At 36.6% G+C, this 14954-nt stretch overlaps 1 protein-coding gene across 2 annotated transcripts in view; it reads right to left on the minus strand.

Annotated features, from left to right (window-relative positions):
- The window catches only part of BTRC (beta-transducin repeat containing E3 ubiquitin protein ligase), a 201211-nt gene that overhangs the window by 59057 nt on the left and 127200 nt on the right, over positions 1-14954 (minus strand). For both annotated transcript variants that reach the window (XM_006880013.1, XM_006880012.1), the window contains one exon: positions 11157-11246. In XM_006880013.1, the coding sequence (XP_006880075.1) occupies positions 11157-11246 (90 nt within the window). The remainder of the gene's footprint in view (positions 1-11156; positions 11247-14954) is intronic.

Consider the following 14954-nt stretch of genomic DNA (forward strand, 5'->3'; position numbering starts at 1 on the left):
CCCCAAATATAATCCACTCTACAACCCTCATTGCATACTCCTACGATAAAAATAATGCCTTAAAATATAATACTTTTAGACTATTCTCTCTCCCATAGATTTCAATGCCGTAAACATATTTCATCCAGTTTTACCTACCAATTTTAAAGTCTAAGATGATAGAACTAAGCCTTCAAAACACAGACAAGATTTAAAAATCAAACTGTTCATTGAAAAGTTCCCTAATGAAATGGTTAGGTTTGTTAAGTACCTCAATTCTAATCTACAACCTACACAAAAAAAAGAGAAAATGAACCTCTCACACAGATGTAAATAAAGCCACTCTTTAGGTTGCCCATTAATCCACAAGTGGCATATTCATCTTATTTACAGTATTATACCCCCTGCCATGATATTCCATTACGGAGTCACGCTACAGACTCCATAGTTAACACTATAGGAACCACTTCTTATTAAACATGTACTTCTCTCTATATTTCTCTTTTGGCTTGTTCCTAGGTTTAAAGAAAATCTTTACAACAAGTCTTTTAAGTTTTCAGATAATCCTAGCAATGTGGTGAATATGTTTGAGACATAAAGCATAATTACTTTTATGCTCATTCTGTTTTGAATTTATGCTTTAGGTGAAAGTTTACACAACAATCTAGATACAAATTGTTCCATTACAATTTAAAATCTCTGTGATGTGTCTGCACACGTCCCATTACGTATCACCAGGTTCCCTCTACCATGCCTTTCCTTGCCTACTCATCCTTGTTTGTGGGCAAATGCTACATTTTTTTGCATGTTCACTCTTCTGTTTGTCATGATCTTTGTGCTTCATATTAAGCGCTCCTTATATATTCCTACACATCTTGGCCTGTAATTACTTTTTCAATCTTAACTGACAATTACTTTTATTTTTCCTATTAGAGTATATTCAGGGATATCAATATATAGATATAATAGTATCTTTTTGTTTTTATTTACTTCTGATTAAGCTATCTCTAACTTATTCATCCTGATCCAACTGAGCTCTCCTTTCAGAAACAAAGAATCATCAAATTAAACAAAAGTAGTTGTTGTTGTTGTTGTGTGCTGTTGAGTCGCCTGCGACTCATAGCGACCCTATGCACCACAGCCCTAAACCCTGCTCTATCCTGTGCCAATCTCACTATCTGCAACACACCTACCCTGATTACCCCAGTCACTGAATCAATGCACCTCATAGAGGGTCTTCCTTTCTCATACAAATATAAAAATATTTACTGAAGTATAATCATGCTTACACTGTGAACACACACCACCCCTCTCCCTTTTAGTCAAATTTGACTGATGGTGACCCTAAGTCTGTCAGAGTAGAACTCTGTTCTGTAAAGTTTTCAATGTCAATGTTCTAGAAATAGATTTCTAGGGTTTTCTTCTAAGATGTTTCTGAGCATATTAACATTTGTTTTATCCAAGGATGACATAGGGCTATATACCATGTTGATCAACTAAACTATTATTTAGCATTTATACAGTTTGTTGCTGTATACCACTGGGTCTGAACTGACCCACAGATGACCTTCTAGTGAGTTTTCAGAGGCAGATAATTGCATGAGAGGAGACAGCCTATATTTCTTCTGTGGAGCAAGCTGGTGGTGTTTGGGTTGTCAACACAACTCCTTACCCTGAGGCCAAATGGTACTGGAAAGAGAAGGGAGCTCTGGTGTCTCAGTGCTAAACCAATGGCAAATTTCCTTTTGAAGATTTTGTGTCTCTGAAAACTCAGCTGAGTCTAGGTCAGTTCTAAGTCAAAAGTACACAACAATAATGGATAAATGAGAGTTCTAGTGACCTACTGGGTAAGGACTGTGACTGCCATTCCAAATGCAGGTGCTTCAGATCCACTAGTTGCTTGGAAGGACGGATAAATAAGCTTCTGTGTGCCTCAGAAACTCAATGGAGGGTCAACTATGAGTCAGTTCCTATTCAGTGGCAATGAATGAGTGAGTAAATACAGGCTAAATATAGAATTACGGACTAAGTACAGAATACTAAACAACACAGAATAGAGATCATTTGCTGGATACAATACATGGCCCAGTTCAGTCTAAACAAGACATTTTACAACAGTTAAAGAGGAAGAAAGAAGAAGACAATTTGCTACCATGCTGGGAAAAGGTGGAGGATCAGAGAAAGAGAGCAAGACCCTCCCCAGGATGGACTGACACAGTGACTGTGCCAACAGGCCCCAGCATGCACGGCAGAGATTTTGAGGATCGCACAGGGTAGGGCAAATCAGTGTGGTTCATAGGATTGTTCTGAGCACTACACAAATGAATCAATACAGAAATGGCAACTTTCTATAAAGGACACTGGTTGTGGCCTCTAAAAACAACTTGAAGAACCATCAAGTGTAGTAAAGATCCGAGTTCAAAATTTGCCTACAACAGTTAATGGGGAAAATTGGACAGACTTTTTAACTGTACTGTAAGCTCTCATTGCCACTGAGTAGGAACCGACTCACAACTGATTTTCCACTGGCTATAAATCACACAGGAAGAGATTACATATCTTGGTCTTGTGGAGTAGCTGGTGGACTTAAACTGCTTACTTTTGAGTTGGTAGCACAACTCTTTGCCCATTAGCCCACCAAAGCTCCCTTTATTAACTGTAAGATGGAGGAACATTTTTATCAGGTTCATGTGAATAATAAAGCAAATTACATATAATCAGCACAACAATGTTGGGACACAGGAGTTCTTTAAATATTAATATATTGTCTCCTCCTCAAAAATTGGTACAAAATAGAAAGAAAAAGAAAGGACTTTCATCCTGAAGGCACAATGAGAGAGAAATAAACTTCAATTCTCCATATTGGAACATATCTACAAACAAAACATCCACAAAAGAGAAAGAAGAAAACTAAGAAAGAAATTGTAAAGTCCTAGCAATTCAACTGGTCCCACACATACAATAACTTAAAACAGACTGCACTGGGTAAGTGCCAAAGGACGAGGCTGAGAAAGATTTCTCTAAGATGACATTCACTGATGAGCTTTACACTTAGTGGACTTGAAGGAGACTTGGTAATTCTAGTTCTAATAGGAAACTGAAAAGGAGTTTCTTGGTCATTAAATCAGTTGAATATTTATGGGATTTCTGGGATAAACAATTCTCAATAAATTTGATCTCAAGCAAATTTAACTTAAGCAGGAACTAAGATTGACAAGGAATTTCAGAATTAGAGGGCAAATTAAAAAAAACCCATTTAGTTTTTAAAAGAATTTGTTTATATATCATAGCATTCATATCTCATTTGCTCTTACAAGCTGAAGTCACGACACAAGAATAAAATTGTACATGTATAGATCCTGAGCTCATGGGTACTAAAAGGTTCAAAAGGAGGGCTCAAGTTTCACAAGCTTTGTAAGCGATATATTTACACCATATGACTAAGAACATACTTATTCATGGAAAGCTTATGAGTCCAGGTTTCTGAAGCTGTCAAACTAGGAGAAGGGGATATTTACACCCATGAACAGCACAAAAACTCATAAAAGCTGTAAGAATGAGGATTTCTTTTCCAGATTAGGGAATGCAGAAAAGTACCATGAAAAATTCTATCAAGTAGCCTTTGGAATAGTGATGTACATTCATTCTCTTAGGATGCCTACAGTGAGAGTGAGGTTTTAGACATTAATTGCTTTTATGTCATTGACCCTAAAATACTACAAGTATAAAGAAATATTGCCAGGATAAGTAGACTGTCAGTCAAAACAAGAAAGAAAAAAAAAAAACCAAAACAACCCAATCCCCAAAATACCCCCAAAATCAGATTTCTTGCTTTGACACAAATTGCTGGGCTACTTATATTAAGCAGGGTGTTGTTTTGAGAGAAATAGATGGTAGCTAGGTGCTAGGATAAAGGTAATAGCTTTTGTTCTACAAGTTTTGCATGGAGAAAGCATACTAGCAGGTTTTAGTCTCTGGAAATAAAGTATCTTAGAGTTCTAAGATAGAGAATGACTCTACAATCTCTATTAGTTATCCATGAATATATCTTGTGAAAAAAGTCCTATTAACTCTGATGAACTACCTAAACTGACTATTTCATAGTGTATTTTATTCTGCACTGGTAATGGATACCAAATAACTAGCTTTATGTATTAACACATAAATCATCTTTTAGGTGAAGTAATTATGAATATAAAAATACATTTTTTAAATCTTATAACATTTAGAAGATATCCAAATGCAACCTACATTACTTGCTTGCTTCCACAGGTTATGCTGCACCATTAGCTTAAGATATAAAAATGAAAATATTAAAAGTCATGATAACCTCCTATACTTGCCCAAAGTTCAAGTTTGCTAAGGAATGTGCAAAAAACAGGTGCTAATTTAATATGGATAATTTAGTTTACATTTTTAAGTCTTCCACAGCCCTATTTCATATTTTCAAATATTCTAGGTATTATTAACAAAGTTATCATTTTCGTGTAACTGAGATTTCAGTGGGTGATAAATCTGTAGTTTCAGATATCATAACTTTTCTCTTCTTCATCACACTTGTGTGATAATTCAATTATCATATAAAGTAAAATAACACAACTTCCAATACTGAGATGGTAATAGCTCAGGGGGAAAAAAACCATCCCTTAATTTTATAATAAAATTGTGAAAAGAACACAATTTTAAATATGCCACAATTTACTGCCTAGATTTTTTCCCCCTCTTTTAAACATCTCAGAGTGACAAAAGTGTGCTTACCCAGAAAATCTTCCTGTTAGTTGCAAAGGGAGAAGACTGAAAAGAAGAAAGTGAGATTAAATAGATACATCTTAAAAAAAATTAATTCTTCTGGTTACCTGATTCTTAAAAAAGAAAATAGCTCTATAATAAAAACACCATGCCTATGGAAACCAAGTAGAGAGGAATGCAAAACCAAAAGATTTCTTTTTTCTTTTCTCCCCTTTTTGGAAACTGTGCCTGGCAATGTGCAGCTGTGGTCTTGCTTTTTACCCATCCTCTCCGTTTCCAGTCTCGCTAATTAAAAGGTTGATCACAGAACAATGCTCTTCTCATTAATTTCAGTGTTCCGATTGGGCAGGATCCCTGCTTACCCCACCTGATCTTTTCACACTGCTGAAGTTAATGTGACAGGAGCCCGAAGATGGATTACCTGCTGCCATATTGCCCATCGCCTCCAATCAGGAGCTATCTGTGTAAACTGATTGTTCTAATTTGCTCTCATTATTTTTACAATATCAGGAGAAAATAACGCACACAGCTCACTGTCAAAGTCATGAAAATCAGCCATTAGTTAAACCCAGACACTGAGTGGCTTTATTAGAGGTACTGCAGTGTATTGATGTAGCTCCAGTTAAACAAGACAGCATTTGCTTTAGTAGAAAGAAATGTTTATATTCAAAGTAAATATTTAATATAATAATATCTACAGCAACAGGGTATTCCCAAGAATTCTGTTTTGACACAAAATTAACAGTGATAAAGGGGTTGGTTGGCATGAGAGTAGGTAACATTTAGTTCATAATCTGTATAAACAAAAAATATGTCTATCAACTCTGAGCTATGCATATTCTTCGCCACTTACACCTCATATAAACAAGAAACCCTATTCTAGACAAATGCTAATCAATAAATATGGATGATTTTATGTAACAACAAATATTTTCCCAAAACAGAAATTTCAGAACAGAAGAGTCAAAATGATTAGCAGGTACAGTTTTAAATAGTAAATGCTATATACTTAACAAAAGGGTTTTCAAAATATATTTCCAAATTATAAAATAAGAACCAGAATAAAGCCAGCTAAGCAAACAAGCTGAGTTTTAAACCTTTCATTCAGTAAGAAAAGGTCTCAGAAAAGGTTAGCAGAGCGCAGAACTCTACAGAGATATTTGATATTCTGTGATATAGTATCTTTAACAGATTTGTTCTGAGGACAAAGAAAATATATTTTCATGTTGTAAACAAAATGCTAAACTCTGAAAGAAAATATCTTTTAATTTGACATTTCTAGGCTTGCTTGACTATGAGCATTTTGTAAAAATGTTAGCTAAATGCTATCTGAAAAGCACTGGGTGTTGGGGCACTGGAGAATGAGGGCATAAGTAATACAAACTAATGCCCTAATGCCCTTAAAGAAAGGAATTTAACTAATCCACACACTCCTTCCCCTCTGCCTCATGCCAACCCCCACTTCATATTAGAAGGAAACATGGCTTCCTCCTGTTTTCTTTCTATGCTAAGATTCCTAGGTAATATGAAGGCAAGAGTATGCCCTTCTTGCTGCTCCCCTTTTAATGGCCACTTTTCTTTTTTCTAAGAAACGTGTGCCACGCTTTTCTCCTTAAAATTCCTGCACTAAAAGACTGCACCATACTGCACTCCACAAAACGTGCTGATGGCGCCAATTACAAGCCCCCAGCCGAACGCTCCAGCCCCCACCATTCGGGCAGATTTATGCGGACTCTTGCCGACGTTATTACAAGTCAGAGTTTATTGGGAAATTGTTACATTATGCGGAGTGTCTAACAAATTGCTTATGCTGCTATAATTGGATTACAACAGCCGCTTGCTCCCACCGGTAAGATTAGGCAAGTAGGACTCCTGCCGATCTCTGAGCGTTAGCAGTAATTTTATTTGCCTTGCCTCTCTCTTTCCTAACAACATGCCTCTCTCCCTGCCAGCTGTCTGCTGAAAAGGCACAGGCTTGTTCCTTGGCCCTAACAATGCAATTACAGCCCTGCAGATCGCACTGTTTGTGCATTAAGTACAGAGCCAAAACGAGGCGAATTGATCGTTTGACTTTTGGAGAAGCCATGTGATCTCTCTGTGCGGGTGATCTGACATGCATCAGCAGGCAATACTGCAGTCAATTCTTGATGAAAAACTTTCTTCCTTCACCCCCCCACCCCCAACCTTTTCCTTTTCACAGAAGAAGACACAGACTGGGCTCATCTCAGCCTAATCTAGAGCAATCCACAAAGACAAACTCGATCTTATTAGCTCCCTGGCTAGATAGAAATGTGAATAGGTTCTAGCATCTTGAAGTGCCTCAGTCAGATATATCAGAGGTTTCCAACAGTTGAACTTCTGCTACTGTCTTACAAAAAGTTCATAAAGAGTTCACTGAGGAAAAGAAAATAAGTTTACAGAAGTAATGTACTTCAAAAGAACTATAGGAAGTTTTAGTTTGGTCAAATAAAATTACCTTGAAATGGTTTTGGTCTGTCTACATTTAAAGACCATCAAGAAGTCAGCACTGAAATCTGTGTCCTGCCTTACTCCACAGATGTGCACTGTTGCAAGATGCTGGCAGCCAAAATACAGAATCAATGGAGCTGAACGTAAGGTAGCAAAAGGACCAGTATGATCCCCACTCAGGGCAAAGTTTTAAACACTTTCTTGACAGCTTTCAGTTTGTTTTTCTTTTTCCTATATGTTTAATAATGAAAACTGACCGCAAGGAACCTACATAAGTAGTTAGGCTGTGTCTGCAATCCCACCCCCCCCACCCCCATGAACTGTCTTCTTGGTTGCAAATGGCCTTAAATGCTACCAATTTTAACATAAACCAAGATCCCTGTTTACACTTTGCTCACTAATGACATATGCTACTTACGGTTCCTGAAGCTGATTACACAACAAATGTGAAGTCAATCTGTTGATCCATTTTGGTGTCCCACATCTATAATCTTAAATATCACACACATCTAGGAAGGAATGTATTCTTGTATATCTTTAACCCGACAGATGTACAAATTCTTATTTATAACAGGCCTCTTACTATTATTATTAGTTTACTTTTTTATGTATTTCCTAGAACCTCTCTGAAGCTATTTAAATTCAAATGGATATCTAAAGATGAAAGGAAAAAAATTAACTTAAATCCTAGCAGTAAGGCTTATGTTTACAATTTACTCCAGAATTTCTCTAACCATACCAGTTTCAATGATATGGTTAAATCTTAATGCTTAGACCTGATAAGAGGCGCCTGTGCAAAAAACAGACCATCTGACATGCTACTTGTAGAACAGTATATTAAAGAAGCCTGTTAACATGTAGTTTAAAACTCAAAAGAAACTCTGAACAGCTGAAATGCCTTATAAATAGCACAGACCCAGAGGAAGTGCAAACGTCTGCATTGTGAATTGTAGATCTTAATTACCGACAATGGCTGGTACAGCAAGTAGCATGGAAAAAAAGTGAAACAGTTGCACTGTTCATCGTGGGCAATAATTCTTCAGGAAAATATTTACTATCAATCAGTTATGAGAAAAGGGACTCTGTGCTCGTAAAACAGCACGTTGCTTCTCATACCAGGACCATTTTGCTTCAGCATAATCTGAATTTAAACAGCTTGTTTCCTGCGGATATAATTTTAGAAATAAATAAAACAAGTCTTCTATCAAAATCTGGAGTGAGTGGAAAGGAACATCCCATTTTTCTGTCTTCGTCAGTTGCAAACAGATTATTAGTCTCAAGTAAAAAACAGTAACAACAAACAATAAAGAAATGTAAGATCTCTACAAGGGCTACTGCAGGGGTTTCTCTCAATCACAAAAAGGCTTATCTGGATCAAGAGTCAGGATGGATGAGTATACACAACAATCCAAACTTTATACGTTTGTGTGTGTGTGTAAAAGGTAAATTGGAGAAAAGTCTGAAACAAAATTTTTCTGTATTTTTGATTTAAGTATAAGAAAATTTAAGAAATAAATGTTCTTCAATTTTTCAGTTGCTTTTCTTTACTAATTAAAAATCATCATGAAGTCTGGCAACCAGGCAAAGTATAATTATAGATTTTAAAGCCTAAGCTGACAGTCAATAATGACTGTCCATTTAAAGCTACAATAAATACAGAGCTCATCATGTCCCAAACATAAATCTCACAAACTACACAGCTATATAATTAGTAAAAAAAAAGGCTTTTGAAGAAAATAACAGGCATTTTAATGCCTCTAAATGCTGCTTGGATTAAGTTATAATATCATCGTATAATATTACCCCTATTACATTTTCATCTTAAAATCTCTTCCCAGGCCGCATTTTCCAAGTTACAGATTATTATCAAACTATAGTGACTAGGAAAATCTTTTACTGTCTTACAACTTGGTAATCTGGTATCCATAAACTCAAACAGTACTCAACAGTAACATTGTAGGCTATAATTATTATCCCTGCCTAAACACACTCTTACAAGAATTAAGTTAATTTGAACTAGTTCAGAGGGGGAAATCAGTTGATACCACGCTATTATAGTTACTCTCACACAGAGAAGGACAGGCATTCAAGGCCACAATGGAGAGTAATCTGAATCAACAACAGCCAAAAACCATACCAAATAAAAAAACCAATGCAGCCTTATCAAGGATTGCAGATGAATATACACAGTTAGGGCTAAAGGTCAAAAATAAGAACTAGGGTCAAGATCGCAGACCTTCGAAAATGATGCCAAGTCATTACCTTTCAAAGGTCAAACAATAAAAGCCAGTGGAAACAGCACAGAATCATGAGACATCACATAATACATGCAAATAAAATTAAAAACTGTTTCACTATTTCTGTGTTCTTGGTATTTCAGTGGAGGTATTATGAGGAAAATTATTTTTGCAGCAGTTTTTATTTGCCGATTATCTGACTATTGGCTCAGATCTGAAGCAATCAGAAGACAAGATATAGGCCAGGAAAACAAATCAGAAAGTTATGTGGGTTCAAAGATGAAATTATGGAAGTTGGAAATTAAAAGATAGACACTGGATGTTTGAACATTTAAGGGGATACAATAAGCATGTCAGAAAAATGTTAAAATAAGCAAGAATGAGATGAGGGTCACCATCTGGGAGCATGTGAAACAGAATGATGAGTAACAACGAGCAAAACTTATTTCCTCACCCAAGAGCATGAAAGAAATTACTTCATTGTGCCAGATGCCAGAAGATTTCTAACCATGCACCACTGAAGTCTAGGGGGAGAGGAGGGAAAAAAGAGCACCCTACAGAAACACACCAACATAACTACTTAGCTTAGTGATCCTGGCTTACAAAGTATGGAGAAAACAAAAGGAACAGATGCTCACTTGGCCAGCTCTCAATGAAACTCATTAAAATCGTCACCCTGTCCTTGGATTGGTGCTCATGCTAAGATTTTTACCTTGTTGAGCCAGAAGTCACCCACTTGTGTTGAAAGTGAGCACACTATGGCCAAAAAGGAGGAAGATTATTTTTAAAGGCCTCAATTAATCCCCCACTGTACAAATGCTAGATATTAAAAAGGATTAATTAATGATTTGTAAACTATCACTCAAATTACAATAAAAGTCTTTTCAGTTGGTAAGCTACTCTCAAAGAACATATTGCATAAAATAAAATTAAAGGGGGGGAAATTCCCTGTCCTTGAGATTTTGGTGGCAGAAGAGGCAGGTTGTAACAAATCCGTTTTAGTCTGGGTATATATAATACAGTAGATTAGTTAAAGTTGAGATTGTGGCGATAGTAACAAACTTCTGAACAGTTAGAAATGCAAAGTGTGTGTGTGTAATAAAAATCAAGAAATAAAGCCCATATACATTGAAAGGTTACTAATTCATAGACTATCCAAAATGGCTGACATAAAAATTTAACATTAACGTTTCTGAGAAATAAGAAATTTATAACCTATCTAATACGAAAAACCTCAAAATCCTTGTTATCTCGGCTCCAGAATGGCATATAATGATATTTAAGTATTTCTAATAATGGTCACTCAGTAAATTATAACAGTGCTAGAACAATTGTATTTTCTCTAGGGTACTTCATAATCCCTGTAATGGTCTATCTATGCTAAGCTGCATCTTAAAATTATGAATTTATAAAAACTACGATACATTATCTTACACAAATCTAACTGACTTGTGGCAACTCAGTACACACAGTATCAAGCAAATGTGACCAGAAAACACAATCAGAAGATTTGGCTGCTAACTAAAAGGGTGGGCACTGCAGTGCACCAAGGAGAAAGATGGCCAGTCTCCTTCAGTAAATTGTGACAGCCTGGGAAACTCCGTGCGGAACTGGAATAAACTTGATGGTAGTCGATTTGGGGTCATAATAGTCTTAACAGCTGTACAGATAAAGCATTGTTCTCATGCAGTATGATATACATCCACCAGTAATAACACTTACTTTGGCCACACAATTCTCAGTCTTCATAGCAGTACTTGCTAGACATACAGTCTCTTGGTTTAGGCAGAGTCTGGCACAGCTATTGTAAGTCTGTAAAGAGAATTTTTTTGAAATTTGAACATTGAAACACTGCCACATAGAGTACTATAAAAATTGTGTTTTAGGGACCTCTGGTGGCCTAGTGGCAAGAAGCTACACTGCAATCCCACAGGTACGTGGTTCAAATCCACCTGATGCTCCACTGGAGAAGGTGGGGCAATCTCCTCCTGTACCAGTCAGATCTGATTTGATGGTACACACACAAAATAATAATAAAAAAATTTAAAAAATTGTGTTTCTCCTTAAACTTTTGTACACTAACTTTAGAATTTATTGTTTATGAACTGAAAAACAAGGTAAAGAATGGTAGACAAAGGAAATGAGAGGCTATAAGACCCATGTATGTGACCATCAACAAGCATGTGAACAATAATGGAATTACAGACCATTTTGCATTTTTTTAAAATGCAAAGTTAGTTCTATTTGAAACAGAGCAATAACTGTTGTCCTGAGAAAAAGATCCAGGTTTCTTCCACCTGCCCCTCTAAAATTAAAAAGCAAACCAAAAAATCTCACTCAAGACCTGAAAGTATTGAGACATACTTATTATTCAGGGCAATGTTTGTTGCTGTATGCCATCAGGTCAGAACCAACTCCTAGCTGACCCTCCAGTGGGTTTTCAGAGGCAATACATAAAAATTTTCTAACAATCCAAGAAAAAAAAAGTAAATACAAAAACTTATTTTACTAATTGAGAGAATTTTGCTGTGCAAGGACATGAAACATTGATTTCTACTTCAAGAAGAAAAAAGATTTAAACCAAACTTAAGATATAAAAAGATAAATCATCATTATTCAGATCTTAAACATCACTCCTGAAGTAGTACATCCTGCAGTGTATTTAGGAGAGGATTCAAAACAGAACAAAGTATATTAAAAGACTGATTATAATAAGCAAACTTATCACTACTCACTAGCTAATATGTTAATACAATGTTTCTTTCAGAGAAGGTGATATAAAATGTTTCCATTTAGTCTTAAGCTTTAAAGAGTATAAATCATGGTTGCCAGCATGTATTTCTGAAAATTTACATTTTAAACATGCCTGCAATTAATGTTAATGCAAGGGACCACATTTTGAGAACTGCCAATATTATTTTATTTTTTTTTGGCTCTTTTCAGTTTATTGCATGAAAGTGTTACACTAGTCCAAGTTAAAAGTGGACCCCAAATGGTTACATTATACAAGCTGTGAAGTTTTAAACTTGTGACAAGGGACAGAAGGGAAATTTTCTACTCATTGCAAGGAAATTCTCACTTAAGTTTCAGTGAGCCACAAGCACTTAAAACCCATGAACCTGCAGCTGGTCGTCCTTAGCCAGTCCAATCTCTACAAGGAACTGGCATATGTTCTTGTGTTGGTCACCCTGTAGCTGAATTACTTCTCCATATTCTGGATGCTCAATTACAGTATCATTGCAGGCAAACTTCTTCTTAAACGCCTTCACTAGTTTCTTTTTATCGTAATCACCAGCGATCCCTTGGACAGTTGTAAGGGTCTTCCTGCCGTTTCTCTGTTGAATTCTTATATGGATATAATCCTCAGTCCCAGCAGGAAGCAGGTCATCACCCTTACTTGCATCAGCAAAGGGGTCGAAAGAGTGGAGGTTCTGGATAGCGGACATAGGATATGATTCCTTTTCCTTGGTGGAAACGACCTGCGGAAGGCGGTGGCGGGAGAAGGCGGGCAGGGGGGACGGAGCGTCGGGAAGCGAGGGGGCTCGAGGGGGAGGCAGCTAAGTCCTCGGCGGCGGCTCAGTGATTGGGGCGAGAACTGCCAATATTATTGTGTTGGAATTCAAGGGGGAAAAAAACCCAAAATCTTAAAACTTGGATAATCTCTTAAAACACCAAACAGTTCCTTGTTAAATACTGAAACACTGTAAAAATATGAAAGAGTTGTATACACACTCATCCAGTTACCTCTGACATGTCTTGTACAATTAAAGGACATTAAGGAAGAAATTAAAACTGACACAACTATAGAGGACAGAACTTACTACTGCAACTTCACCAATTTTCCTACTAATGTCCATTTTCTTTTTTCTGTTCATTATCTGAACTAGGGTTCCATCCACATTGTATTTATTTCTTAGGTCTTCTTGTCTCCTTTAATCGGTAATAATTTCCTTGTCTTTTACAAGTCTGATACTTCTTAAGAGTATTCATTAATTAACCTACAGAATTTGAATCCTTAGTTTGGGTTTGTATGATTTTTCTCATGATTAAAATGAGGCTGAGACAGACATAGCACAGGTAATGTGTACTTCCTAACTATATCTGATGAGGGAATATATATTTCTGGTGATGCTAACTTTAATAACTTGATTAAGGTCACAAATGTCAAGTTTCTCCACCATAAATGTGTGGGGTAAGTAAGAAAAAAATAAAAGTAAGAAAATACTTTTTTGTAAAAATATGGTTTCAGCTTAAACTTTTATGTACTAATCTTAGCATTCATTCTTGGTATTCTAATAGTATGACTCACAGTGACCCCATAAACAATAGATCTGAACCCTGTCCTACCATCATTATCTCTGACATACTTGAGCCCATTGCTGCATATGCCAATCTACCTCCTTTAAAGAGTTTTTCTCTCTTTTGGTGACCCTCTATCTTTCGAAGCATAATGTTCCTTTCCAAGTAAAAGTCGATCTTAGCAACATGCCCAAAGTATGTGAGATGAAGCTTTATTATTCTTGCCTCCAAATTTGTTTCTTTTGGCAGCCTATGGGATAGTCAGCTCCATAACTCAACGACAACAATTCTGTCATCCTTAGTCATCATCCAGCTCTCAGAAACACAGCAAGTAATTGTGAAGACCATGACCTGGATCAAGTGCATCCTGGTCTCTAAAATGACATCGGTGCTCTTTAGCACTCTGGAGAGGTCTCTGACAGTAGACTTTTTCCCAGTGCAATTTGTCTTTTGATTTCCTGACTGCTGGTGCCAAAAATGTTGATTGTATCCAAGGTAGATGAAATTGTTTGTTAACTGTCTCAATCTCTTCTCCATCTACTGTGGTACTGCCAATTTGTCCACTGGTGAGAGTATTTATTTTCTTGATGTTGAGCTGCAATTTATATTGAACACTGCAGTCTTTGACTTTCTACAGCAAAGGCTTCAGGTACCCTCAGTTTCTGCAGGCAAAGTTGTGTCATTTGTATAACGCAAGTTGTTGATGAGTCTTCCTTTAATCCTTATGCCACATTCCTCCTCATACAGCCCAGCCTTCCAAATTATTTGTTCTGCATATACACTGAAAAGGCATGGAAACAGGATCCATCCCTGACATACTTATTTCCTGATTTTTAACCATGCATTGTTTTCTTGCTCTGTTCTAAGGACTGCTTTCTGGTCCAAGTGTAGGTTTTGCATGAACACAATCAAGGGTGTTCTGGGACTTCCGTTCTCCTCAAGATTTGCCACAACTTGCTGTGATCCACATTGTCAAATGCCTTTGTACAATCAATAAAACACAAGTAGACATTCTTCTAGTACTCTCTGTTTTCAGCCAAGATCCATATGACATTAGCCATGATGTCTCTAGTGCCACAGCCTCTTCTAACCTCAGCTTGTGTTTCTGGAAGTTCAATGTACTGTTCTAGTCAGTTTTGGATAATCCTCAGCAAGATTTTGCTTGTGCACATTATTAGTGATAATTTCCACACACTGTTGGACCACCTTTTTTTGGAATGG

This window comes from Elephantulus edwardii, unplaced genomic scaffold (genome assembly GCF_000299155.1).
Source record: "Elephantulus edwardii isolate Elephantulus edwardi_28Jun2011 unplaced genomic scaffold, EleEdw1.0 scaffold00006, whole genome shotgun sequence".
Taxonomy (NCBI): Eukaryota; Metazoa; Chordata; class Mammalia; order Macroscelidea; family Macroscelididae; genus Elephantulus; species Elephantulus edwardii.